The sequence below is a fragment of the Urocitellus parryii genome, chromosome 5 (genome assembly GCF_045843805.1).
Source record: "Urocitellus parryii isolate mUroPar1 chromosome 5, mUroPar1.hap1, whole genome shotgun sequence".
NCBI lineage: Eukaryota > Metazoa > Chordata > Mammalia > Rodentia > Sciuridae > Urocitellus > Urocitellus parryii.
This window is the reverse complement of record NC_135535.1, coordinates 93944999-93972995: the sequence shown is the minus strand read 5'-3', so window position 1 is coordinate 93972995 and position 27997 is coordinate 93944999. Positions and strand designations below refer to the sequence as shown.

The 27997-nt window shown below is 34.1% G+C and overlaps 1 protein-coding gene across 1 annotated transcript; it reads left to right on the top strand.

Moving 5' to 3' along the window:
• On the top strand, window positions 1-23073 carry Strap (serine/threonine kinase receptor associated protein). The gene is made up of 10 exons (XM_026391919.2): window positions 1-442; window positions 1138-1273; window positions 11143-11224; window positions 11906-11978; window positions 14673-14769; window positions 15439-15576; window positions 18465-18601; window positions 20481-20630; window positions 21185-21250; window positions 22476-23073. Exons 1-10 carry the CDS (start codon window positions 331-333, stop codon window positions 22535-22537), a joined length of 1053 nt encoding a protein of 350 aa, XP_026247704.1. The 5' UTR covers window positions 1-330; the 3' UTR covers window positions 22538-23073.
• Window positions 23074-27997: the final 4924 nt, after the last annotated feature.

The window sequence follows — 27997 nt, the reverse complement described above, 5'->3', positions numbered from 1 at the left end:
TGTGCGTCATTGGTATCGTCACTTCCTGCCGATACCGGTGTGGACGGTGAAGATCGTGGCTGGGCCGGTGTTCCGGTTCTCTCCCTCCCCTACTTTCCTCCCTCCCTCCCTTTCCCTTCCTCGGCCACTGTTGTAGCCGGTGTTTGACTCCCTGACCCCTCCCTAACCCCTTCCTGACCTCGTTGCCACCGGATTGGCCTCCCTTTCTTGTTCCCTGGCCCAACCCCAGTGTCAGGGCGGGGGGCCTTTTGGAGCCGGAGGCGCTGCAGCTGAGGAGAAGAGGACTACGACCCTCCACTCACCAGCCGGATCGCCGGGTGCGCCGCCGCCATGGCAATGCGACAGACGCCGCTCACCTGCTCTGGCCACACGCGGCCGGTGGTTGATTTGGCCTTCAGTGGCATCACGCCTTATGGGTATTTTTTAATCAGTGCTTGCAAAGGTAAGCAAGGCCACTAGCAGACGCCTAGGGCTGGGCAGTAAGTGAGTGGGGCTGGCATTCCCCAGGGCCTTATGATTGGTGAGGATATTAACGTTTGAAGTGGGAGCCAACGCTGGTCTGATAGGGAAAAGAGTTGTGTTATGGAATCCGCAGTTGTAGCCCAGGGGCCTTCTTTTTGACGCCTCTGACTAGTATTACCCGCCAACTGAGCCCTCCTCGTTTTTATTGCTGTTTCTGGGGAAGCTGGGCTGCACCTTTCTAGGCTCTCTGGACAAGAACCACTGTAAATACATTTCAATGATTTAGGGAAAGGGAGAAATTAGGCCAGAACGAACGATTCCTTACAAAGATGTTAGCTCTTTCTCTGAATATTTTTTCGTGGTATTAGCCTCATTTTTTCAAATGGGAGATGAGAGGTTAAGTTCGTTTGTCCAAAATAAAAGACTCAGGTCTAGATTGTTTTTACTCAGATCCGTATTCTCACTCAATCACGTTTCCCAAAGAGAATGACTGGTTCAACTCTTTAAGTTTATTTATTTTTAGATATTTTTTAGTGACCACAATGAGTTGGAATTAACAGCAACAAAACAAACAGGTTTTTCACTTGCTATTCAATATAATAATTTGACGTTCGAATCTTAGATTTCAAGTAGTCTGAATTTCTAAAATCACATTTCTTTTTAAACATTTTCTAGATGGTAAACCTATGTTACGCCAGGGAGACACAGGAGACTGGATTGGAACATTTTTGGGTCATAAAGGTGCTGTTTGGGGTGCAACGTTGAATAAGGATGCCACCAAAGCTGCTACAGCAGCTGCAGATTTCACAGCGTAAGTGTAACCAAAATGGCTAACTTTGTTCCCTGTGGATTGTGTCCTGAAAAAAAATCTTCAACCTCAGTTATTCATGTAATTCTGACTCATTACCTACCACATAGAGTTCATGATGTTAAATTTTACCAAGATTCCATCCTGTTTCTATATATTTGTTTGTCTTCATTGGTTCTCAAAAGCTTCATAGGCTTAGATGACTTGCTCTTTATGTCTTTGAAGCAGGATTCTGCATAATTACTAAGCACCCCAGATGAGAAATGTTGATCTCCTTTACAAATATATCTCTACATGTCCTTTTTAGTAATATATATTAATGGTCCCAGATTTTTATTTCACTTGCTTCGTTAACTAGATTTAGACATACTGTGTCCCAAATTTAACTACTTTTTTGTTTTTTTTTTTTGTTTAACTACTTTTTTGTTTTTTAAAGATAGAATTCTTAATTTTCCTTTCTTTCAGATTATCATCTATTTTTTTATTTTACCAGTTGAATATCTGCTGACTATAGTGTTTCTCCATTACTTTTGTTCTAGTTTTATTTTTTACTTGCCCCCACTAGTCTCTTAACCTTCTATTCATCTTCCATATCCCTTGCAGTTGACTTCCTAAGAACAAACTTCATCACATCACTTGCTTACCAGATGATCTTGTTTTCCCTTTGCCATTTTAGCAGTTTGTGACTTTGGGTGTATATTAGCATAACTTGGAGAGCTTTTAAAATATCAAATGCATGTGTCCCTGAAATTTTGATACAGTTGATCTGAGGATGGAGTCACCATTTGGTTCTTTTCCTTTCATAACTTCCTCTAGGTTATATGTATGCAGCCTTAGAACCATCAGCATAAGGGACAAATTTTAGTTGTTAGCACTTTATGTTTTGGTCTTATCCTAATACATTAGCATCATTTCCAGGCACTGCAACTGTAAACTCTGCAGTCTAGCTATACTAAATGTACTATTACTGTAATGCACTTTGTTATTACTTTTTGTTTTGCACATATTATTAATCTGACTTGCATGACCTTCCTTTCTTTTGGACACATGTCATATTTTTATAATTTGGTATCTTTAGTTGCTGCCTGTGTGCATGGACGCTTTAATGTTTGCTAATGAAGGCAATATCAAAAGCAATTGACATACATAAACTTCATTAGGCATGAAAACCTGGAGAGTAAAAGTGATCTTGTGATCTTTCTTCTTTTTTTTTTTCCCCCTCTCTTTAAACAGAATTTCACACTAAGGAGTAATTGTGAATGAGTTTACTCCTTTGTTTTAAGCAAATTAAACATAATAAGTTTAGCATGAAAAACAAAGATTTTGGTAGATACATGACTGTGTACTTGGTTAAAACTCAGGACATACAATTTTATCATATGTAAATTTTAAAATAAAGTTTTAAAATGGAGAGTGGGTGAGAAAGGTAGTAGCGCCACACAGCAGTAAATCGAAGATGATGAAGAAAGATCAGTAAGAAAAGTTTTTTTAAAAATGAAATTCTGAACTTTTTTTCCACTCTCCAATGAATAAATTGCTGTTATATCACTACATATAACAATTGTAATGCTTTATGCTCTGCCCTCTAGAATATATAATCCTGGTAAAAGAAACTGCCTGGTTTCATATAAGTACTTCCACGTCAATATTTTCATGTCAAAAGTTGTGTTTAATGTCAGTATGCATACTAACTTATCATATGTCAAAACACTTTGTTGATTATGGGAGGTGAAAATAGGCAGTAAAAGTGATTCTCACACAAGAAAGATGACTTATAGAGGATTGGAAGGTTCAAATGAAGGTGTCCCTTTCAGCTTTTGTACTCATACTATATCTAGAATATAGCATATAGTTTATACTATATAGTAGGTTATAGTAAACTTCAGGTACTGTTATAGCACTTATTTTTTTTTTTTAAGTGTCATTTTAAGGTCAGGGACCATATTCAGTATCCCCAGTTTGTTCACTACTTTTTAATTGCCAAGTAAGTAACTTGAAAAAGTTTTCTAAAGCAATCAAATGGTTTAGTGAATTATAGATCTTGATTTTACTTATAGAATATTTGTGTCTTTGATTGCTATAGGTTTAGTTTTCTTCTTCAAAGTTTGTTTTTAACTGAGTTAAATAAGAACATCATTGGAATGAATTTTCTTGATTTTATAATGAATGTAGAAAGTTGGATTAATATACACAACAATTTCAGATCTGGTAAGCAGATTTAAAATTTTTCATAATGGTGATTAGGTCCCAGACTGATGGTGATAAACTAATAGAGAATAGTGATATCTTATATAAAATATAATTAGGTTATAGGAGTGGGCTCTGCATGCAGAAATTAGCATTAAAAGAGGTAAGCTTTTGGATTCTAGTTCTGCCAAGATATATTTTTGTTGACCTCAATTCTACTATTTGGCCCTAATTACATTAGCAGAATGTTTTGTTACCTGCTTCATGGTCTTATTCTGATTTTTTATGCAAAGCTTGTTAGGAAAGATGCCTGTCTCTTGATAAGATCCATGAAGACTTTTTATGCATTTGACCAAATTGTATTTGTCACCCCCTAGGAAAAGAAATAAAGGACAATAGATAAGAATTACCGCTCATGGAATAACTTGAAATGAAGAGAGAAAGGGAGTGCAGAAAAATGTGGCACTTTAAATACTTGACAGAATCTTGAAAAGCATCCAGATTTTATCTTGCAGCCAGAAGAACAGTTATATTTGTTTAGGACATTTACAGGGCATTGTTAACTAAAAAGAATTACACATTTGAAAGCATGCCTGTGAATAGTGTTATTTTTGTAACACTAAATGTACTTAACATTTCAGGTCTCAGTGTTTGTGTTTATAAGCAATATTAAGAGCACAAACACTGGTGGTAGGAAGGTGGGCTGAGTTGAATCCTGGCTCTATCATTTAATGTCTCTGACCTTACGCCATTTGGCCTCTTTTTCTGAGTTTTATCATCTGTAAAAATTAAAATAATATGCTACTTACTTCTTAGATTGGTTGTGAATACTAAATAAGTTAATATGTTTCAAATATTTAGAACATTGCTTGACTTTCTATGTAAGTGTTACATATGTAAGGTAACAATGATAGTTACATATTATAAGGTAACAATGATATTATCACCCCCAGAGACCAAAATCATACATGTTATTTTGAAACTTCATGGCTAAAGCCATAAAACCATTTGGCTTCATGAAAGTAACTTCAAGTAGATTTAAATATCAAATAGGAAGTATTTTGTTGTTGTTGTTGTTTGTTTTTTAAGCCTTTTTCTTCATTAAGACTTCGGGTGCTATGATAAAGTGGAGAAAAAAAATCTAACAAGCATTGACTTAAGTAGATATATGCTCATGTGCTAGCTATGCTGTGTATTTCCAGTTTGATCATAGAATTCTTTTTTTAAACTTTAGTTTTTATTTTGGTAAAATGTGACTAAGACTGATGAGGTTAGTGGAGAGACAGGGACATCTTTCTCCGCTATATCCCCAAAGTCTAGCATCATGCCTATGACAAAATAGGTGCTTGGAAAATGGTAATTCAGACTTACTCCTTCATTTTTTTTTTGGTCTGTTCGGTGTGGGAGTATGTGTGTTCATTTAGTCTGCCCATTTAATGACTTGTGTGAGGCTTGTGTTGATAGAACTTGAACTTTATCTTGCTAAAGAGTAGCTCCCCAGTCAGCCTACCCAATTTGTCCTAATTGATCTAAATCATTTTAAGAAAAACCTTTTGCCCCATTCTTATATTTTAAAAAAATATATTTTTAGTTATACATGGACATAATACCTTTATTTAATTTATTTTATTATTTTTTTTGCATGTGTAGTGCTGAGGATTGAACCAGTGCCTCATGCATGCGATGCAAGTGCTCTACCACTGAGCTCTAATCCCAGCCCCTATTCTTATATTTCTTAGAAAATTCATAACTTTTGTTCTATTTCTTATTGATAAATTATATTCAGGGTAGGTCTGTGGGTTAGTTTCTGAAACTCCATCTTCTTTTTTCACCTTTTCATTCATAAAAGCTAATTTCAGCATTCCTTCATATGCTTACTCTTCTGTGTACTTCTACTTTTCGTCTTATCAAAATTGTCTTTATAGAGTGCCAAAATAGAGAAGATTTCTATGTTCTATCCCAAGGAGTGCTTAAAATAGATCTGGAGTTCTGTAATAGATCCAGGAATCTATACATAATTACTATAGTTTGTCCCCACCAAAATTCAGATTGAAGCTGTGGTGTTGAGATGGTTGGGACATATAAGGGATAATTAGAAATGAGGGCACTACCTTCATAAATGAGTTGATGTCTTCTTTCTCAAGAGACTTGATTAGTTTTCTGCAAGAATGGGGTGTTATAAAGCAAGCCTGGCACCTTCCTGCCATCTCTTTTGTACATATGCTCCTTCAGTATGCATCCATTTTTCATTTCTGCTCTCTGCCATGGTATGAAACAGCATGAGGCTCTCACCAGAAGCCAAATACATGCTGGCATCCTGCTATTCAGAACTATGAGCCTTTTTCTTTATAAATTACCCAGTGAATAAATTAGCTTTCTAACACTGTAACAAATACCTGAAATAACTTATACTTCATCAACTTATGCACAGAAAAGGTTTATTTTGGCTCACAGTTTTAGAGGTTTCCATCTATGATCTATTGGCCCTATTGCTTTGGGCTGGATAACACAGCATGATTGGGAAGTGAAAGAGAGGAAGAGTCTAGGATCTCGGGGTCTACTTCAAGGGCATGCACCTAATGATCTAAAGACTTCTTACTACTGTGTTCTACCTCTTCAACATTTCTACCACTTCCCCGAAGCACCAAGCTGGGGACCAAATCTTTAACACATGGGCCTTTGGGACTATTCCAGATCCAAAGTATAGTACCCAGTCTTATTTGTTGTATGTTATACCACAGAAAATGAACTATGACAATGAGGCTCTGATCTTTTTTCTTTTTTCTTTTCCCTTGTGCTGGGGATTGAACTTAGACCCTTGTAAATATATGCTCCCTCATTGAGCTATATCCCCCCAGTCACTTTTTCCTATAAAACTAGTAAAATGATCTGACTTTTCTCTGAATGAGGACCTTGATAAATAAAAAATAGTGTTATCTCTTTAATGACTTGGTTAACATATTATGGTAATTAGGCACTATTTTCCCTCTAAAATATTTTAATTGTTTCAGTAGAACTTTAAGTGAGTTAAGCACCCCCTCTTTTGAGACATGTAGGTAGGTATGTTCATAGCTGTTGAAAAGATACTGTTTAATGATGGTTTGCTGTCTTGATTTGAGTTGAACAGCTTACTTCATTGATGTCAGTTTCTTTCCTGATGATTAAATAATACATTGAAAAGTACTTATATTAGTAATTTGCATGTGTGGTGCTGAGGATTGAACCAGTGCCTCATGCATGGGATGCAAGTGTTCTACCACTGAGCTGCAATCCCAGCCCCATTCTTACATTTCTTAGAACATTCATAAATTTATTTAGGTCATTTACAGGGCACACTGAACAGACTAAAGAAATGAAGGAGTAAGTCTGAATTACCATTTACCAAATATTCCTTTTAGAACTTTTATTGTAATGGAAATATGTCAAGAGTTAGTATATAAGTCATTAGAATGTGATCTGTCAGAATGGCATGCCTCTGTCAGGATTTCTAAATAGGAGGAAAAAGACTATTGTAGTTCATTAGCTTTCTTGTTTGGTCACTCCAGTTCTCTTTCCTCACTAGTAAATCCATGTGATCTGTGGAATATCTTAAGATTAAGAATTAATTAAGAATTTAAGAAGTTTTTAGAAGATGATTTAATGTATTTGAAATTAACATTTCAAAGGACATTGCTGAAAGTTCTATTGAGAACTCTATTTCTATCCTGAATAACTAGGATAGGAATATCAGATGCATTGACATTTTCTTCACTTTTGATGCTTCTGTATGCATTGTTACCATAAATGTTTAATCAGTTCTGCTGTGATTAAGAAAAAACATGTAAACAAATTTTTTAAAAGCCAAATTAAGCACGGTGATCAGTGGAAGCTGAGTTCTATGGAAGAAGGAAATGGTTAATTCTTGGAGGTGAGGAAATAACGGACTTAAGAGAATAATGTAAACAAGAACATAGAAGCCTGAAAGAAAATGCTTGGCCTGTGTGAGGGATGGTTTATCATCCAGAATGGCTAGATTCACAGAGATAATGCAAAATGAGGTTGGGAAAGTATGTTGGGGTCAGGGAGTTGAATTGGAATGGGATACTTGAGCAGGTTTCTTGTATAGAGAAATGAATACCTGGGCGTTTCGTACTAGTCCTACTCAGAGTTGACATTATTTCTCTCAGAATATATTTTTCAGCCATTCATATGATTTACATGTACAGTACACAATGTTTGATATTGCATCATCAGTTTTCATATATCAGCTATTCCGTATCTCTTAGCTAATGTACATACTGTGAATATTTGTCTAGAATAGTTTTTTCCTTCTTTTCCCTCTGGTGCATTTCTGCGTGCTCTTTAAGACCACTAGCTCTGTTGCTTTGATTTTTCTGGGCTTTTCTGGCATAATGAGAAGTGCATTTTTTTCCAGTGTTTTTATAGGTATATATACTTGTTTTTTAATTGTGTTTAATGTGTTATTTAAAATACATATTTTTCTCCTTAGCTAACACTGTACTAAAGCAGGAACTTTGTGGGATATTTTTCCCTCCCATTTATGCTCTAACACTGAGCTTAGAAAGGCATAATTTGTTTGGTATATTTATAGTGTGTTTGTTAAGTAAACAAAAGTAAAGATATCCTTGCTTTTCATTGCCCACTTCCTAAAAATTAATGTCAATTGTATTAAAACGAAAATCTCTGAAGCATTTTTAGCAGTTCTTTTCCCTGTATACATAGATTCCTGGTTTATTTTTCACTGACTTCTAATCTAAAATTAACTCCTTTGTTTTAAAAAAATCCATCTTCCTAGCTAGGCACGGTAGCGCACACCTGTAATCCCAGTAAAGTAATAGGATTGAGAGTTCAAAACTAGTCTCAGCAACTTAGTGAGGCACAAAGCAACTCAGCAAGACCCTGCCTCAGTATAAAAATGGGCTGGGGTTGTAGCTCAGTGATTAAGCCCTTTGGATTCAATCCCAGGTACCCCAAAACATAAATAAAAATTTTCCTCTTCCTTTTTTCCCTTTAGTCTTTTTTTGAGGAAACTCCTTAGTAAGAATAGTTTTATCAAGAATTGTTCAAACATGACCCTCCCTTGATATATACACACATTTGTAGCATATATCCTATATTTGGGTTGAGTAAGTTAGGGAAAACAAATATAATTTAGAGATTTAAATCCTCAGTTTAGCATTGTACTATAAAAGAGTATTACTTTGGGAGCAGTTAATTGGATTGACATTTGAAGATTTAGGTCAACTTTGAGGAAGTTATGGGGAGAATATTTTCTCCACTATCTTGATTTTACATTTTATGTAAACTATATCAAGGTCTTTCATTCTTATAAAACTTTAAAGAATCTCTTTGGGTTTTTTTGGTTGGTTGGTTTTGTGTACACGTGAGTAAAAAACTGTGAAGAACAAATTGGCATGGTGAAACTAAAAATTGGTTGAAATGTTTTGCAGACGTACTAAAAGTCTAGTATAGGTTAAAATAAAAGTAAGTAGAATGGGTTGATTAATAAATCTTATTTACTTTTCAAATCTTTTTTATTGTCAAAGAAAATTTAGGATTATAAGGCTTTATTTTTTTTTCTTTTTTTTTAATTTTTTTTATTGGTTGTTCAAAACATTACAAAGCTCTTGACATATCATATTTCATACATTAGAGTCAAGTTGGTTATGAACTCCCAATTTTACCCCATATACAGATTGCAGAATCACATCGGTTACACATCCACATTTTTACATAATGCCCTATTAGTAACTGTTGTATTCTGCTACCTTTCCTATCCTCTACTATCCCCCCTCCCCTCCCATCTTCTCTCTCTACCCCATCTACTGTAATTCATTTCTCTCCTTGTTTATTTTCCTGTTCCCCTCACAACCTCTTATGTGTAATTTTGTATAACAATGAGGGTCTCCCTCCATTTCCATGCAATTTCCCTTTTCTCTCCCTTTCCCTCCCACCTAATGTATCTGTTTAATGTTGATCTTTTCTTCCTGCTCTTCCTCTCTGCTCTGTTCTTAGTTGTTCTCATTATATCAAAGAAGACATTTGGTATTTGTTTTTTAGGGATTGGCTAGCTTCACTAAGCATAATCTGCTCTAGTGCCATCCATTTCCCTGCAAATTCCATGATTTTGTCATTTTTTAGTGCTGCGTAATACTCCATGGTGTATAAATGCCACATTTTTTTTATCCATTCATCTATTGAAGGGCATCTGGGTTGGTTCCACAGTCTAGCAATTGTGAATTGTGCTGCTATGAACATCGATGTGGCAGTATCCCCGTAGTACGCTCTTTTAAGGTCTTCAGGGAATAGTCCGAGAAGGGCAATAGCTGGGTCGAATGATGGTTCCATTCCCAGCTTTCCCAGGAATCTCCATACTGCTTTCCAAATTGGCCGCACCAGTTTGCAGCCCCACCAGCAATGTGCAAGAGTACCCTTTTCCCCACACTTCGCCAGCACTTGTTGTTGTTTGACTTCATAATAAAGGCATTTCTGTATGTGAACGACAAAACTTCTGAAATGGAAATGAGGAAAAACACTCCATTCCCAATATCCTCAAAAAAAATAAAATACTTGGGAATCAACCTAACAAAAGAGGTGAAAGATTTATACAATGAAAACTACAAAACCCTAAAAAGAGAAGTAGAAGAAGATCTTAGAAGATGGAAAAATATAAACTGTTCATGGATAGGCAGAACTAACATCATCAAAATGGCGATATTACCAAAAGTTCTCTATAGGTTTAATGCAATGCCAATCAAAATCCCAATGGCATTTCTTGTAGAAATAGAGAAAGCAATCATGAAATTCATATGGAAAAATAAAAGACCCAGAATAGCAAAAGCAATTCTAAGCAGGAAGCGTGAATCAGGCAGGCGGTATAGCGATACCATATTTCAAACTATATTACAGAGCAGTAGTAACAAAGACAGCATGGTACTGGTACCAAAACAGGCGGGTGGACCAGTGGTACAGAATAGAGGACACAGAGACTAATCCACAAAGCTACAACTATCTTATATTTGATAAAGGAGCTAAAAGCATGCAATGGAGGAAGGATAGCATCTTCAAAAAATGGTGCTGGGAAAACTGGAAATCCATATGCAACAAAATGAAACTGAATCCCCTCCTCTCGCCATGCACAAAAGTTAACTCAAAATGGATCAAGGAGCTAAATACCAAATCAGAGACTCTGCGTCTGATAGAAGAAAAAGTTGGCTCTGATCTACATATTGTGGGGTCGGGCTCCAAATTCCTTAATAGGACATCCATAGCACAAGAGTTAATAACAAGAATCAACAAATGGGACTCCTCACACTTCAGATAGAGCCCTAATATCCAGAGTATACAAAGAACTCAAAAAATTAAACAATAAGAAAACAAATAACCCAATCAACAAATGGGCCAAAGACCTGAACAGACACTTCTCAGAGGAGGACATACAATCAATCAACAAGTACATGAAAAAATGCTCACCATCTCTAGCAGTCAGAGAAATGCAAATCAAAACCACCTAAGATTATAAGGCTTTTATGGAGAAATGAAATCTAACAATGAGGGATATTACAAAGGAGACTTGTAAGGCATTTATATAGTTTTTGATATATTTATTTGGTAATAATCAATATACTTATCCTTCCAATATGTTAATGTTTCATAATGTCTTTTTCCCCCCAACTTTTTTTTAGCAAAGTGTGGGATGCTGTCTCAGGAGATGAATTGATGACCCTGGCTCATAAACACATTGTCAAAACTGTGGATTTCACACAGGTATTGGGAAATGGAAATTTGGGTTGGGGATATATGTCAGCGGTACAGTGCTTACTTAGTATGTATAAGGCTCTGGGTTCAAAACCCAGCAATGCAAAAAAGGAAAAGAAAAAAGGAAGGACGATAACATTTATTTTAGATAGTTAAATTGTTGTTATAGCACAGTGTGATAATGATTTTAGGTTTGATTGGTTTATATATTTGGCTTATGTTTTTGTGGAATATTTGGTATGTATTAATTTGTATTTGATTTGGTTATACATTAAGCTGTAGAAACTAGTTTTTTCTTAAGTTAATCCTGTGAAGTTTTTAGATACCACTGTTATCTTTAGTCTTCCAACAAAAGCAGTAAATATCTAAAAAGCTCAAGTAATGTTTCTTAGTATTCAGTAGTGAGAGGATAAATTGTAATCATCAAAGAAATGCTATGGGAGGGAGGGAAACAGGATAAGAATTTATGTGGTATAGTGTAACACATTTGAACTGGGAAGCTTAAAGGGCTTGACATTTATGAGATGGGCATTGTTCCACAGCATCTTCTCAAATAATTGGTTGTGTATTATATTTTTTTGTGATGTCTGTAGCTATATTTGGATATTATTTGGTATTGAAGAAGTTTCCAAGAGAAGTTACCATTGAAGTGGTTTATTATTAACATTTTACTTTTTTGTTTGTCTTTAGGACAGTAATTACTTGTTAACTGGGGGACAGGATAAACTGTTACGCATATATGACTTGAACAAACCTGAAGCAGGTAAGCATAATTTATGTCCAGTTTGTGGCTTTTTTTTCCTTTTTTTTTTTTAAATAACATTACTGATTTCTAGATGAGTACTCCAATTTGGAAAATATAGTCACAATTAAAACACAGTTATCCAGTATTAATTATCCAGTATTAATCACTATTAATATCTCTTAATTTTTTTTATATAACATCCCAAACCCTTCTAGATTACTATTGGATAGCCTTGCAATTTAAAATTTTTATTACAGGCAGTTTTTTCATGATGTTAAGTATTTATCAAGGTGCAGAATATTACTACCTTTTGGTAAACTGTAGAAAGTAAAGATAGTGTAAATTCTCAGTTGTTGCATGTTAGTCTTTAGGTTTATGAACCACGGGAATATGTTAACTGTTCAAAAGAATCTTTTAAAATCCATAGTAACAGTTTTATTTTTAATGTCACTAGGTGTTCTCTGAGATGTTTTTAATGACTAAGTTTTCTTTCCTGTGGAATATCCATAAGTGAATTAGCCAATTTCTTATTATGGCCTATTTGGGCTATTAATATGTTTTAAACTTTGAAAACAATATTACGTTAACTATTCTTATATTTGCCAGTATTTTCCATAAGTAACTGAGCAAAAATATAATTGTTGGAACAAAGAAGAGCAGGCTTATTGGAAACCATTGGTAGATTTCAGCAAAATATATATAGTTAATCTGTTTTAGTGTGCACTGACACCTAAATTTATCTTTGGCAATTTAATAGAAGGTAATGTTTCTGTTGCAGTAGTATGGACTTGTTTTTATTTTTGTTTTGGTACTGGGTATTGAACTCGGGTATTCTACCCACAGTTCTTTTTATTTTTTATTCTGCAATAGTACCTTGCTAAGTTGCTGAGGGTCTCTTTAAATTCCTAAGGCTGGCCTTAATTTTTGCAGTCCTCCTGCCTCAGTCTCTTGAATGGCTACAATTATAGGCATATGCCACCATGCCCAGTTTGATACAGACTTTAAAACATTATTCTGTCATTTCCTTGGTGAATTCTCTCATTGTACACAAATGTGTACATCTTTTCTAGTCCACATATTTACCTCTATTTTGTAGTACTTTAATGATTTCCTATGCACATAAAGCTATCAAAACATGATAATTTTAGAAATTGATTGCTAATTAATTGGCTGTGTGTGTTTGTGTTGCTGGTATTGAACCCATAATTTGTATCTTTCAAACGTAATCAGGGGCTTTTTATTTATTTATTCATTTTTTTATGTGGTGCTGAGGATCGAACCCAGCGCCCTGCGCATGCCAGGTGAGCGCTTTACCACTTGAGCCACATCCCCAGCCCCTTTATTTATTTTTTTTTAATGAGATGAGCATCTGGCTTATGTTGCCCAGCCTGGGCTCTAACTTGGCAGTCCTTCCTCCCCAATCTCCCAGGTGGCTGGAATTACAGGCATGCACCAACCACAATGCTCAGCTTTAGCAAGGTTATTATCCATAAGTCTATAAAATTTTTTAAAAGTAGAAAAGTTTTAAAGAGTAGTAAAAAAGTAATTTGAAAATTAAGCACTTATTTTCTTATGATACCTTCTCTTTGAAGAAGCATTTCTAAAGTGAGGAAACAAACTGCTTTTAGAGATTTCTTATTCTCCATTTGCACCTAGGAGTTTTATTTATTTTATCATTGCATTGGAATTATACATTATTTATACATTGTTAAATATTCATACATTCTACATTCTTTTTGGTAGACTTACACTAAAACACAACAAAGTACATTATCCTCAGTCAGTGAGTTTTGTTCAGTGAAACAAATTCAGGGCTTGAATGGACATTTTTCATCCTCTCTTACTGCTTTTTGGAAGTTGCTGTACTATACCAGAAATAGAAATGACAGCAATTGGTGGAGTTTTTATCATATGCCAGATGCCATATCAATGCCATATCACTTTAGATGCATATTCTTATCTGATTCTCAAAAACTGAGATATTCTATCTATTATCTTATTTTACAGGTAAAGAAATGTACTTTTCAGAAAAGTTAAGTAGTGTGCTCAAAGTCCAAGTAGTGTTGAATGGCATTGTTGTTTCCATTTGTTTTTGCCCAGAGATGATAATGAAGGGTTTTTTTTATTTGTTTGCTTGCTTGCTTGTTTTAATCTGTGGAAGTTCGTCTCCTACTGAGCCAGGTTCCCTTTTTTTTTTTTTTTTTGAATGCTTTCCTGAATTACTTGTCTTATTTTTTTTCAGTTTGCTTCTAATTTCTGCTTCCTAACAACAGTGGTTTGAATAAGAGTCCCAAAGTTAATGATAGCACTAGTCTTAGATCAGACTACCTATTTCCTGGGTCCATGTTATTAAATTATGCCTCATTAGTAATTCTTACTACCTATTTTAGCATTGTGGTATAATAATGCTTTTGAATATTATTAGTTGTATAGAAAGTGAGCTTGAGGAAATGAGTAGTACATACACTCAGTTATGTATAGCAAAGATTATCATTTTGGGGTTCCTTGTCTTACAGTTAAATAGGGTTTTTTTCCAGTACAGAAAAGCCAATGTGTTCTGGTAAACATCAAGTTTTAATTTTGCTGGGCTTTAAAAAGTTGCAGTTCAATTTCAAATGTTCTAGTTTTCTCATTACATTTTTTTTAATTGTTCCTATAGTGTTCAGTTTAAAAAGTCAAATATTAAATAATTTTAAATTGTTTCATCTTAAGAACCTAAGGAAATCAGTGGTCACACTTCTGGTATTAAAAAGGCTCTTTGGTGCAGTGAGGATAAACAGATTCTTTCAGCTGATGATAAAACCGTTCGGTAAGTAATTTTCTTTAATAATTTAAAGTTTGAAAAATTATTCTACCTTAAAGCTTGTATTTTAAATATTTTTTTGTGACTAGCATGTAGGAAAAATTGTCTGAACATTAAATTTAAATTGCACATAGGTCACATTTATTTGGAGCTATCCATTTACTATTAGATACATAGAATTCAGAAGAAATAATTTAAATTATTAAATAATATTTAATTAAAATTACTGACACCTATATAAGGAGATGTTCTTAACATAGGTCTATGGACAGGCTGCTTAAAGGGAGTTCATGAAACCCCTAAAATTCTGTTCAAAGTTTTATGTTAACGCTTGATATATTCTTCTGTGAAAAGATATATAGCTGTCATCAGATTGACAAAAAAACAGTACTAATAAGCAATTTAAAACAGTGCTGAAATTGATTAGATTAGTGGCATAGTGTTCCTGAGTTGTTTGGAAGGTGTATTTAGGTATTTGAATTATCAACAAGCTACTAAAGACTTTGACGTTTTATAGGAACTCAAAATTTCTCTAATCTGAAATTTATTGTTTGGAATGAAAGTTGTTTTTATTATAATTATGATTATCATTAGTTTATCGGCAGATGTAATTAGAATTTAAGCTTTTTTCCCCCCTTGTGAATAAATATTGCCATATTTTTCCTTTTTTTGCAGCCTTTGGGATCATGCTACAATGACAGAAGTGAAATCTCTAAATTTTAATATGTCTGTTAGCAGTATGGAATATATTCCTGAGGGAGAGATCCTGGTTATTACTTATGGACGTTCTATCGCTTTTCATAGTGCAGTAAGGTATGTCCAAGAAATCTCTTAATTTTGTTTTTTGAGTGACAGGACAATTAGCTTACTTAAAAATTGTAAAGCACTTGTGGAAGATATTTAATTCTTTTAAAGTGAATATGAGCCAGGCACAGTGGTGCACACGTTTATGCCCAAGCCTGAGGCAGGAGTATGATAAATTGGAGGCCTTTCTAGGCAGCAAGTCCCTGTCTCAAGATTAAATTGGAGGCCTGGGGATATAGCTTAGAGATAGAAAGCTCCTGGGTTATATTCCCAGTACCACACAGACATTTTAAAAAAGGGTAAATTATGACTTATATGATATGAAAAGAAATGTTTCTTCCATTAATAATGCATTTTATAAGAATTTGACATACTTTAATCAAAGAAAATAAGCAAATTCATGGTATTTAGGATATTTATTGGTAAATTCAGCACTTTTTTATATTACACTTAATGTTCAAAGACCATTGGGATATCAAGCCTCTTTTTTATTTGTCATTTCAAAGAGAGCCAGGTGTGGTGATGCACACGTGTAATCCCTGCAATGAGAGGACCACAAGTTCACACCAGCCTAAGCAACTTAGCTGGGCTAGGGATATAGCTCAGTTGGTAGATTGCTTGCCTAGTATGCACAAGGCCCTGGGTTCAAACCCCAGCACCACCAAAACAACAAAGCAACTTACCAAGGCCCTAAGCAACTTTAGTGAGACCCTATCTCAAAATAAAAAGATGCTGGGGATGCAGCTCAGTGGTTAAGTATCCCTGGGTTCAATCCCAAGTACTGAAATTTTTGTTTTCTTTTGTTTTAGAGAAATGGTAATGTTTTTTTCCCTATTTCTAATATGTGCACACCTAATGATTCTTTTAAACAGAATCATTTGTGGCTAGAATATATTAGAGTAAATGCTATTGTAGGAAATTTGGGAAATATAACAATTGAAAAACATGTATCCAGTCTTATAACCATAAATTCCAGAATGGTTATTGTTTTTTCTGCCAGTCTTTTTTTTTTTTTTTTAATTTCCTGTTAAACACATGCATACATTTGTGTGCTTTTTGTTTAATTACTAGGACCATAGTGAATATTATTATGATGTTTTATTTTTGACAAATGTTATTAGTCATCAGAATGTCCTTGAAAACATTTTCATTAGCTATATTGCATTATAAGTTGTACTAAATTATGAATCAGTTCTGTTTTAGCATTTCAGTGTGTGTTATGGAATATATCTGTTTCCTTATGATAGAATCCTGTGAGTAGAATGATTTATTCAAAGGATAGAATGAGTTTAAAGTTCTTATTTATCTGGCTGGAGATGTGCTCAAGCGGTAGCGCACTCGCCTGGCATGCGTGTGGCCCGGGTTCGATCCTCAGCACCACTTATAAACAAAGATGTTGTGTCTGCTGAAAACTGACTAACTAAATAAATATTTTAATTCTCTCTCTCTTTAAAAAAAAAAAGCATATAATCATTTAAGAAAAAAAAGTTCTTATTTATTCATGGTGCTTGATTGATTTCCATTCCACATTGCACTCTGACTGCAGTGCTATCTTTTTATCTAAAAAAGCTACTTTCAGGGCTGGGGTTGTGGCCCAGCGGTAGACCGCTCTCCTAGCACATGCAAAGTGCTGGGTTTGAGCCTCAGCACCACATAAAAATAAATAAATAAATAAAGATACTGTGTCCAACTACAACTAAAAAAAAGAAAAGAAAACTAAAAATTAACTAAATAAAAAATAAAAAGCTACTTTCATAGCTAATTACTTAATGAGAAAAAGAGAAGCCAGTAAAATTGGAAATTTTAATAATGTAAAGGAGTTCATATATATATACACACAGTAAAATTATAATCACAGGATACTTTTGCCTACAATCATCAAATTGTAAGCTACATTATTGCTTCTTTGGCAACATACAACACTGTTGTAGACTGTTAACATCAAATCCCATTTTGGTGGCAGTGATGCGAACATTTCAGCCAGTAGGTTGCTATTTAGTGATACTGCATAAATCATGACTAACTTTAATTTTCATGCTTTCTACTGTGTGTTCTTGGGAATAGGAGAGTGACCTTTAGGAGATCGAAGGTTATGTTCTGTATTTAAGGCATTTCATGATTTCAGGGTTAAACTGAAAAGGAGCCAATGTCTAAACTAATTAATTTTCAGTGATACTATCATACATTGATTTTTTTAAACTATATAATTATAATCTCAAATCTAGTTATTCTTTTATTGCCTGGTAATAAAAACAGCTGTTTATAGCTGGTTTATATTTTATGATCTTTCTTGTTATAGAAGCTTAAACCCTCAACAATTCAGAATAACCTACAGTCTTTTATATTAAAGTAATTAAATGCCTACTGTCAAGCCTTTTTTCTGTCTACTGAGATAATACCTGTTTTTTGTAGAAAAATCTAAAAGTACTGAAAGAAAAACATTTTAAGGAGAAATTCTGGGGACTAAAAGTATAGCTCAGGGATAGAGTGCTTGTCTACCGTGTTTGAGACCATGGGTTCAATCCCTAGAACCACAAGAAAAAAAAAATTTTTAAATTTAAAATTCTCAGAATATTATCCATACTATTTTAATTAGCCATCACAGTGATTTCCAGAAACTTTATTGCTAAAAATGTAGATATCTCTTCATTGAAGGGTCTTCACATTCCTGAGATGAACTCCACTTGGACATAGCATCCATCTAAACTTTTCTTTGTTTATGTAATGTGGAGATATGAAGATTTGTTTTGGGTTTTTTTATGTCACAATTCATGTTTGACTAAATGAATATTTGTCCTGTGGGTTTCAGAATTTGAGAGCAGATTAAATGTAATTTATTTCCTTGTATAATTTATACAATATTAAAACTTTGTAAACTGACTTTTTTTTTCCCCCAGTTTGGATCCGATTAAATCCTTTGAAGCCCCTGCAACTATCAATTCTGCATCTCTTCATCCTGAGAAAGAATTCCTTGTTGCAGGAGGTGAAGATTTTAAACTTTATAAGTATGATTATAATAGTGGAGAAGAATTAGGTAAGTTGTCCTTTTTCTCCTCCCTTAATATAATGTTGTTACCTTTACTAGATATTGAGTTCCACCAATTAACTCTCATTTATGTATATAACATGTTGAAAGTAAATTTTTCAGCTAACTAAAGCTTTGTGCTTATAAGTGCAAATTTTAAGTTGTTTTATCCATTTTTGGATGGAAATTGTTATAGGCCTGTGAACAAAATATGCTGAACTCAATTTTTTCTTTTCCCTTAACTTATATTCATCCTTATGCTAATGTTTGATACTATTGTTTAGTAGTTTTCAGACTTCATTGGGGGTGACAACTTTATGTCAAAGTCATAAGGAGATTTATTTTTTCTGAGACGTAGTGCATGTGTGTAGCTCCATTTATCTGACCTCCTTTTCTTTCTGCCAACTTAATTAATTGTAGAGATTCTGTAGAGGGTAATGTGGGCAGAGTCACTATGGCTTATTATAAAGGTACCTCAGGAATCTGACTTGGAGAGTTATTCTGTTCATTTTTATTCTTTTTTGGGGTCTTGAGTTTTGCTGCTTTTCATGCCAATAGTTTTTAATAAGGGAAACAAGTAGGGTTAATTTGAAGATATGTACAGTCTAACTTTATACTTAACTGATGAACCAGATAGTTCAAAAAAGGTACACGTGATATATTGAGTCTTCCCAAATAGTTTTTGCTTTTAGTTCAAAAATCTCTCTCTACACACACACACACACACACACACACGTATATATGTAGGTATGTATTTATGTATGTAGTCTGTAAGTTGTCTTTTTTATTGTTGTTGTTCCTGTTTTTGTCTGTTCTGCTTTACCACCTAAAGACCTAAGAAAGAACAAAAGACAACTTCACGTTTTGTTTCTTGGGAAAACTGATGGATTTAGGTTGTATACATTTTTAAATGTTTTGATCACATGTTACATTCTTTGTAGATGAGAGAACTCCGGCTGGAGTTGAAGCCCAGTGGTTGAATATGTGCTTAGTATTAGTGAGGAGACTATGGGTTCAATCCCTACTGCGTGCATGTGCATGTGCATGCACACACATGTATGTATAGAGTGAGAGAGAAAAAGCTGAACTGAAATATCTTCTGAGATCTGAGGCCACTATTAATGAATTTTAGACCTTGGACCCAGCCATTCTCATTCCACAATTTCATGTTCTTTCTACTCCCATAATTATTATTTTTTTTTCCAGTACTAGGGATTGAACCAGTGCCTTGCACATGCCAGGTAACTGCTATATCACTAAGCTATACCCCCAGCTCCTCTACTCTTAAAATTTTTTTATTCTCTTGTTGGACAAAGATAGAAGGAAAAAAACAGGAATATTGGTTATTATATTTTATAGATTAAAATATTTAAGGATCAGTATTGATCGTGTATCTGAATGTTTCATGTAGTGATATCATTAGTGGATTCTGCATAGAGCCTGGTCGGAAATTAAGAGGCAAAATGTGTAAAAGAGCTCCATCTGGTGGCTCTTCACAGTCATATGAATTAGTTCCTTAGTTATAGGCAGAGTTTAGGTTGTGGAAATTGGGATTACACTGATAGACTTTAGATCTACTTTCTGTAGAATTTATGTTTTTTTTTTTTTTTTTAATCAATCCTTCTGCCATCCTTAATATGACAAAAAATATACATTTTCTTTTTTGAAAGACAACATAAAACTGGTATATGTTAGATATTTCTTAAGAAGAGATGGTATGATATAGCACTTTATGATGAGAATTACTTTATTTTCAATTATGTACAGTTCTTTGTATTTGCCCTTTTGAATTTTTGCATATCTCCAGTAATAGAGAATCATCTTTAGTATATCAGTACTTAACCTAATAATTATTAAATTGTCTAATAATCCTTATCTTCTTTTTCAGAATCCTACAAAGGACACTTTGGTCCCATTCACTGTGTGAGATTTAGTCCTGATGGAGAACTCTATGCCAGTGGTTCTGAAGATGGAACATTGAGACTATGGCAAACTGTGGTAGGAAAAACCTATGGCCTTTGGAAATGTGTGCTTCCTGGTAAGAATTTTTATTCAGAGCTTTCAAATTAAAATGCATGGTTTTGTGTCATTTATTAATTCTGTTTCAGTGTTTCTGTCTCAGTAGATTTTAAATTATCCAGTACAGTTTAAGCCAAAAGAAGGCATGATTATAATAATTGGCCACTGTGTTCTTCTGTTAAAGAGTTTTTTGTTGTAAAATATATTTTACTCCTAAATTTTTAGCTCATTTGGTAAGTGGAATGAACTTAATTCAAAATTTGTTAGAAGGCAATATAAAGAATTTATAAGTAAATGTATCTAATCGTAATATTACTTAATCTTTACCCATAAGGTAGACATGTTTTTAATTAAAAACAAAAACAAAAAAACTAGTTATTTATCCCATTACAGTGATAGTATGTACCTAAATGTAATTTTTAAAGAAAGACATTATTTTAGAATCAGTTACTAAAATAAGAATTCTTTCTATTAAACATTGCTTAAAATAGGTTTATCTTGCTGTTCTTGAATATTAAATTGTAGAAATTATTTGTGTTATCCTAATTCTCAAAAACATTTGCTCTTTTGTAGAAGAAGATAGTGGTGAGCTGGCAAAGCCAAAAATCAGTTTTCCAGAGACAACTGAAGAGGAATTAGGTAAGAGCAAATTAATTGACTTATTTTTATAAGAGTCCTGGCGGATTTGAAACTGAAGTACTATAGATGAGTTTTGCTCACTGATAAAAGAAATTTTAAAATGAACATATTTAATATGAACATATTTAATAATTGGAAGCTTAAATTTTTATAAACTAAATATTTAAATACCTACTGCATAATGGTGGGCACTGAGGTACAGTGTGGACATGACCAATGTGGTTAGTCTTATAGAATGTAAGAGTCTGACTTAGATGTTTTAGCAAATTAGTTAAATAAATTGCTAAAATTATAAGAAGAGTCATAACACTCAGAAACAAAAAGAAGCACAGCATATGAGGAACCAGAAGAACTTCAGTATGTGTCCCAGTTAAAACCCAAGGCAAAAGAGACTGGACAGGTTAGGACCTCATTTGCTTTTTTAGAACTTGGAGAGTTTTAGATGAAGGTAATGAGAAACCTTTGAATTTCAAGCAGAGGAATACTAAATTTAGATTTTAAGTTTCTAAAGATTCCCTTGACTATAGTATGGAAAGAAAATTAGGGAACAAAGTGAACCAATTAAGTGGATGAGCAATTATGTGGTTTTGAATGAGAGAATGTCAATAAGAACAGAGAAGGTTACATGGAATAGTCTTTTGTGGTAGAATTGATAAGTCATAATTTTATTAAGTTGGAAGGTGGAGGTGTATTAAGTCAAATTTCAGATTGTTGGCATGTGAAGCTGGGTATTATATTTGGGGGCAGTTGGGAAGGGGTTTGCCATTTACTCAGTTTTCTTTAAATTTAATTTTTTCCTGTTAAGCATCTTTTTGCTGAAAACTTAATGTTTTCAGCAAAAACTTAGTGTTCTTATATTAATAACATTAAGTATTAGGATTTGAATCACTAACGGAGAGAACCAGTACTTTGAAATATATGACTTTAGTGTTTATTGGATAGCTGGAGTTTTAAAGGAAATTCAGCTTGGAAGGAGAAAAGTTTTGGTTAAAGTATGGTGTAAAAGAGTTAATGGATAATACATGAACTCTTTCTTGGTTGCTGTTTCAGTGGCCAGAGTCCAGTTATTAATGGCATGTGCAGTTGCTCTTTCCCCCAACACACATACATGCACACACTCTTGCATGTTTAAATTTTTTTTCTTCATTCATTACACAGAAATGTAGATTTGCTTCTTTTTTTATTATTATTAAATTAACTAATGTGACATTGTTTTTATTTGTAGAGGAAATTGCTTCAGAGAATTCAGATTCCATCTATTCTTCAACTCCTGAAGTTAAGGCCTGAGCATCAAGCATATGCCACAGATAGTATATAATTTATGAACTAAGTGACCAAGCAGAGAAAAGCATCAGCCTTCCAGAGTTACTCTCTGCTTACAGCAAACACAGCAGTAAATAATGGGGAATACGAATTAGCTCCAGTGCTGGAACAACTTACTTGGTGTTACCTGTGAATGAAAACTCGGAGTATCAGATGAAGGCAGGTGGTGTTATGCTCTTGTAGCATGACAGCCTGTTGTCTTTTTAATGAATATGTGCAAGCCAACATCCAATTTCTCTTATTATAATTAAATTTCTTGTAGCTGTTTATGTTATTATGGAAAAGAAAAATATATTGGCCTATTTTTCTGACTTTTTCCCTTAAAGCAGGATGCTTTTTTTTTTTTTTTTTTTTTTGCTTTAGTTGTAAAGAAGAGGGAAAATATGATAAAGTAACTGGTTTGATTTCTCTTTCATTGTACACTGCTTCTGAACATCTAATTATTTTTAGTTGTCTAAATAAAATGCCTCTAAAACAAAACAGTGTTTTCTTTCTTTGGAAAAAAAAAACTAATAAAATTGAATTTTGTAAATGAAAATGAGAAGTTTTTCTACATCATGCCCATAGTAAAAGACAATTATAGAATCTATAGTATTAGTTTCTGAAATACATTTGCTTATACAAAATTTTAGAAATTTTCATGTCCTTTGTTTGAGTTGAATTTACTCTCCCCACCTTCCTGAGTGGATAGAAATGTTTGACCTGCTATTATAAATGATAACGTACTTAAATGATGCATGCTAATGATAAGAAAAATAGAAAAGCAATTACAGATAGAAAAATCACTTAAAATCCCATCTCTTCCCCCCAAAAATTAATTAAAGAGTAACCATCATTGCACAACACTGCATTGCTATGTATATGTATAAATAGATATAAATGACTTCATGAAAGCAGAGTAAGTATAATGTTTAAGATGTTCCATTTTATTTTACCTCATGAAATTTGGGTAGTATTCAAGAAATATTTTTATTAAATTTCTAATAAATTGGTTCAACTGAGTTTAGATTTTATTTTATAAAATGTGGAGGAGGATATTAAACTAGTAATTTAGAAATGTTTCAGACAGTTTGCATTTTCTTTCCTAATTCAAAGGTCTTTTGAATGACCTTTGAAGACTTTTCTGGAAGAAATAAAAGCCAACCAAAGAATAGGTTAATTTTTGAGGACTTGTGATAACCAGAAGAAAGAAAGCACTGTAGTCCATGATAGTCTTTGAGAGCCAAGAGAATTGTGTTATGAGCCGAACTGATGATCCACATAAGGTCTCACAGGGTGGTAGTGTTTTTGTGTCAGCTCATTACATGCCTGATTCTGCTTTGTAGCAGTATTGTCAATGTATCAAAGAGTCAGACTAATCAAAGTCCTTACCCTAAATAAAGTCAAGATTTATGTGTATCAAATTGAAATCAGAGTTGCTTGGTATTTATGAAATGAATGAACCAGTGAAATTTCTTCTTAGTTTTCATAAAAGGCCCTATATAGATGTAATCTTTTGTGTATTGGTTTCCTATTGCTAAGTTACTACAGATTTATGACTTAAAACAATTTTTTTCTAGTTCATTTAATAATCCTGAACTAAATCTTTACTATGCTAAAATCAAGGAACTGGACTTTTGATACCGTGGCCCATGCCTGTAATCCCAGTGACTTGGAAGGCTTTTGCAGAAGTATCTTGAGTTTGAGACCTGAGTTCAATCCCTAGTAACAAAAATAAGATGATAAAGTCAAGATGTTGATGGTATTTTGGAAGCTGCAAGAGAGAACCTGTTTCCCTGCCTTTTCTAGCTTCTAGAAACCAGCTGTATTCCTTGACTCATGGTCTTTTCCTGTATCTTTAAAGCCAGCAGCATAGCATCTGGTATCTCTGAACTCTTACTTCTTTACTATATTTAGACATGTTTTATTACATGGAATCCACCTGGATGATCTTTAGTTCAGGATCCTTAGTCATGTTTGCAAAATTCCTGTTGCTATATAAGGTAACACATTTATAGAATTTACCATAACAAAAAGTTTGAGCATCAAACTTGTATTTCATGTTTTTTTTTTTTTGTCCTCACTAAACCTTCAGCAGCATTTAATAATTGTCCTCTTGTTTCTTTGCTTCTATGAAACAACATTCCTGGTTTTTCTTACACTTTACTGACTACTGTTGCATTTGCCAATTTCTTCTTTTCTTCCCTACCTCAGGGCTGAGCTGTAATTTCTAGTTCTTCTGCCTCCAAAGGGGCCACAGGAGACAGGGGGTTGGGTCATCATCTAGCATTACATTATCTTTTGATACCTTCCAAGTTGTATATCTAGCCTGCCCCTCTTCATGACCAGAGTTTGTGCAATAGTTAATTGGTCTAACAATCAAAAGTAACCAATATAACGTGAATCTTGATATTTCAACCCAACATGTTTTTCCCCTAGTTTGTTCTCTAGTAACTAGTATATTACTTAAAACTCATTTGTTCGAACTAAATGATGTAGAAGTCTGACTCTATTCGCTGTCATTCCTATATTTAATCAATATGTAAATCCTATGGGTTTTTTGTGAATATATGCTTTGTCTCATCTCCATTGCTGCCACTAGAGGTCAAGCTACCTTTCTCACTTGAACCCTTTGCATTGTCTTCCATGCTGCTCCCTCTTGCTCCTTATCTGGCTCTTATCCTATCTATCTACACAATAGGGTCATTCATTTAGGACTTGAAGAGACTGCCTAGTTTAAATCCACAGCAGCTTTCCATTACAACAAATTTATGTTATTATCTGGCTCCTGCCTTCTGTTGATCTTTTCATTTTTTTTCTTGCTTGAACTGCTCTAGCCATGTTGGACTCATTTCTTTTTTAATTCATTTTCACTATTTCTGCCATTTGGTCTACTTTTGCCTAAATTCAGCTCTAAAACCCTTATATATATATATCTCTTATCACTTACTATTTTAGTCATCGTTTTAAACTTTATTAAAGAATCTTGTATATTTTTCATCTCAGTACTATTCCCTTTGCTTAGAAAGGTGGCTGATAATGTAGGTTAAACCAAGTTACTATATTAACACTAAATTGTATTAGACCAGGAAGACTGTTTTCCAGTTATCCCATCTGCAGCAGACAAGCATTTCTGCTGGAGTCAACTGCCTCTCCAGTGAACCAATACATAGCTTATGACTATGAGGCTGTCGCACCACAGAAGGGAGCCTTGGATGATGCAATCTCTTCATCCCTACCCACTCTGCCTCTAATTCCATTCTTTCTCTGTAGCCCACTCTAGGTCCTAATGTACAGGAAGTCATGTGTATCCCAACTTCCTGCCTAGTTTAGTAATGTACATTCTCAGTTTTAATGATATCTACAGGTTTCTTTTAGGGATTTCTACAAGAATTGAATGTGGTTAGTTCTCTTGAGCATATTTTGCATGTCAATAAACAAAGTTCAACACTTTTGGGTGGTGCTGGGATTTACTGCTGGTCCTTGCACATGACAGGCAATTACTCTTATCGCTTAGCAACACCTTCATCCCTATTTTTTGTTTGTTTTGCTTGTGATTGAACCCAGGTCCTTGTACTTGCTAGGCAAGTGCTCTACCACTGAGCTATACCCCCAGCCCCTTATACTTTGTAATAGCTTAGTAAAGATGTACCAAAATGGTGGGCATGGTGGCACACACCTATAATCCCAGTGGTTCGGGAAGCTGAGGCAGGAGAATCATGAGTTCAAAGCCAGCTGCAGCAATTTAGCAAAGCTCTCAGCAACTCAGCAAGATCCTGTTTCTAAAAAAATACAAAAAAAGGGCTGAGGATGTGGCTCAGTAGTTAAGTGCCCCTGAGTTCAATCTCTGATACACAAAACAAAAAACAAAACCCTGATGTACCATAATGTATAATAATTTATAGGTTTATATTTTTGGTAGCATTTCAAACTCAATGAAGTAATAATATAGCTGCATTTCTTCTTTGAGACCAAGTTTGGAAAGGCATTGAAAACGCAGTCTCTGTCCTGCTGTAACAAAATACCTGTGACTAGAGGCTGAAAAGTCCAAGAACAAGGTGCCTACAGGATTGGTTTTCCCATGAGGGAAACCTTAAAAGGATCAACCTTTTAATGCTATCACACTGGCAACGTGAATTTGGGAGTGGACACCTTCAAACCATTGCATAGACCAAGGGAAAGTATTTCTCAAGCAGGCACCTTATTTTATACATGAGTGATTAATATTTTAAAACAAGAATTGATTTCTACTTGGTTACTATATAAATTACTGTGCATGTTGGTCTTTTACACAGGGGGATATCTGAACAAGAATTGTTTGAACAAGAACATTCTCAGAAGGAGATTTAGCTTTCTTTGCTGTCTATAGAAATCTTCAATTACCCATGTGACTTTAAGACCAGTCAAGTTCCCAGAGAAACAAATGAGGCATCTGACAAATTTACCTATAGAAATAAGGCCTAAGATTGCATCTAAATTATAGCTAATTGTTAATAATATTTAATATGTATAATCATTTTAATGAGGTAAAGGAAGTTGGTCAAGTGGAAAATAACTGATTTTAGCTTAATGATGAGTATGGAAATAATATTAAGTATGTTAAGATATTTCTTACTCTTCAATATCTCCCAATAAGCCAATGAGGTAGGTTTATAGATTTCCCATTTTATGGGAAACCCAAATTTCAGTGATGATAAACAGCTTGTTTAAGAAGTTTGGATTCAGGGGTAGGGATGTGGCTCAAGCGGTAGCGCGCTAGCCTGGAGTGCGTGCAGCCAGGGTTCCATCCTCAGCACCTCATACAAAGATGTTGTGTCCGCCAAAAACTAAAAAATAAATACTAAAAATTCTCCCTTTCTCTCTCTCTTAAAAAAAAAAAGTTTGGATTCAAAGAGATAATAGGGAACAGTAAGCATATCATCTATAGGGTTATATTGCCTGGGTTTTAAACTATCTCTAGACTTATAAACTATTCCCTATGTCTCAGTTTCTTTATCTGTACAGGAACATAATTATTCTCACACAGATTTTTTTTTGAGGGAAATATAAATTTTTTGAAGTATCAAATTACATAAAGTTAACTCACAGGAAGCACCTAATATTAGCTAGTATTATATATTCTATTAGTGATTCCCAAACTTTAGGATTTCATGGCTAATAAATTAATAAGAAGAGGGACAAGATCGAATGGTCTGCTTCATATCTTCCCAAGTGAGGCTATTAAAAAAGAAAAAAAAAGTTATTATCTCAGTCTTCATAAAGAAAGAACATTTTAAAATCCAAGTTGGTGGTTAACAAAAGTCTTGGAATGAAGAACTGTTCTTTAAATTGAACCAATTTAGCTTTGTAAAAGGCCAATATAACTCTTATTTTTCTAATTTTACCATGAAATTAGATGTTCTATAGTCTCCCTCCAGTTTTGAAATATTTTGACTCTAATATTCA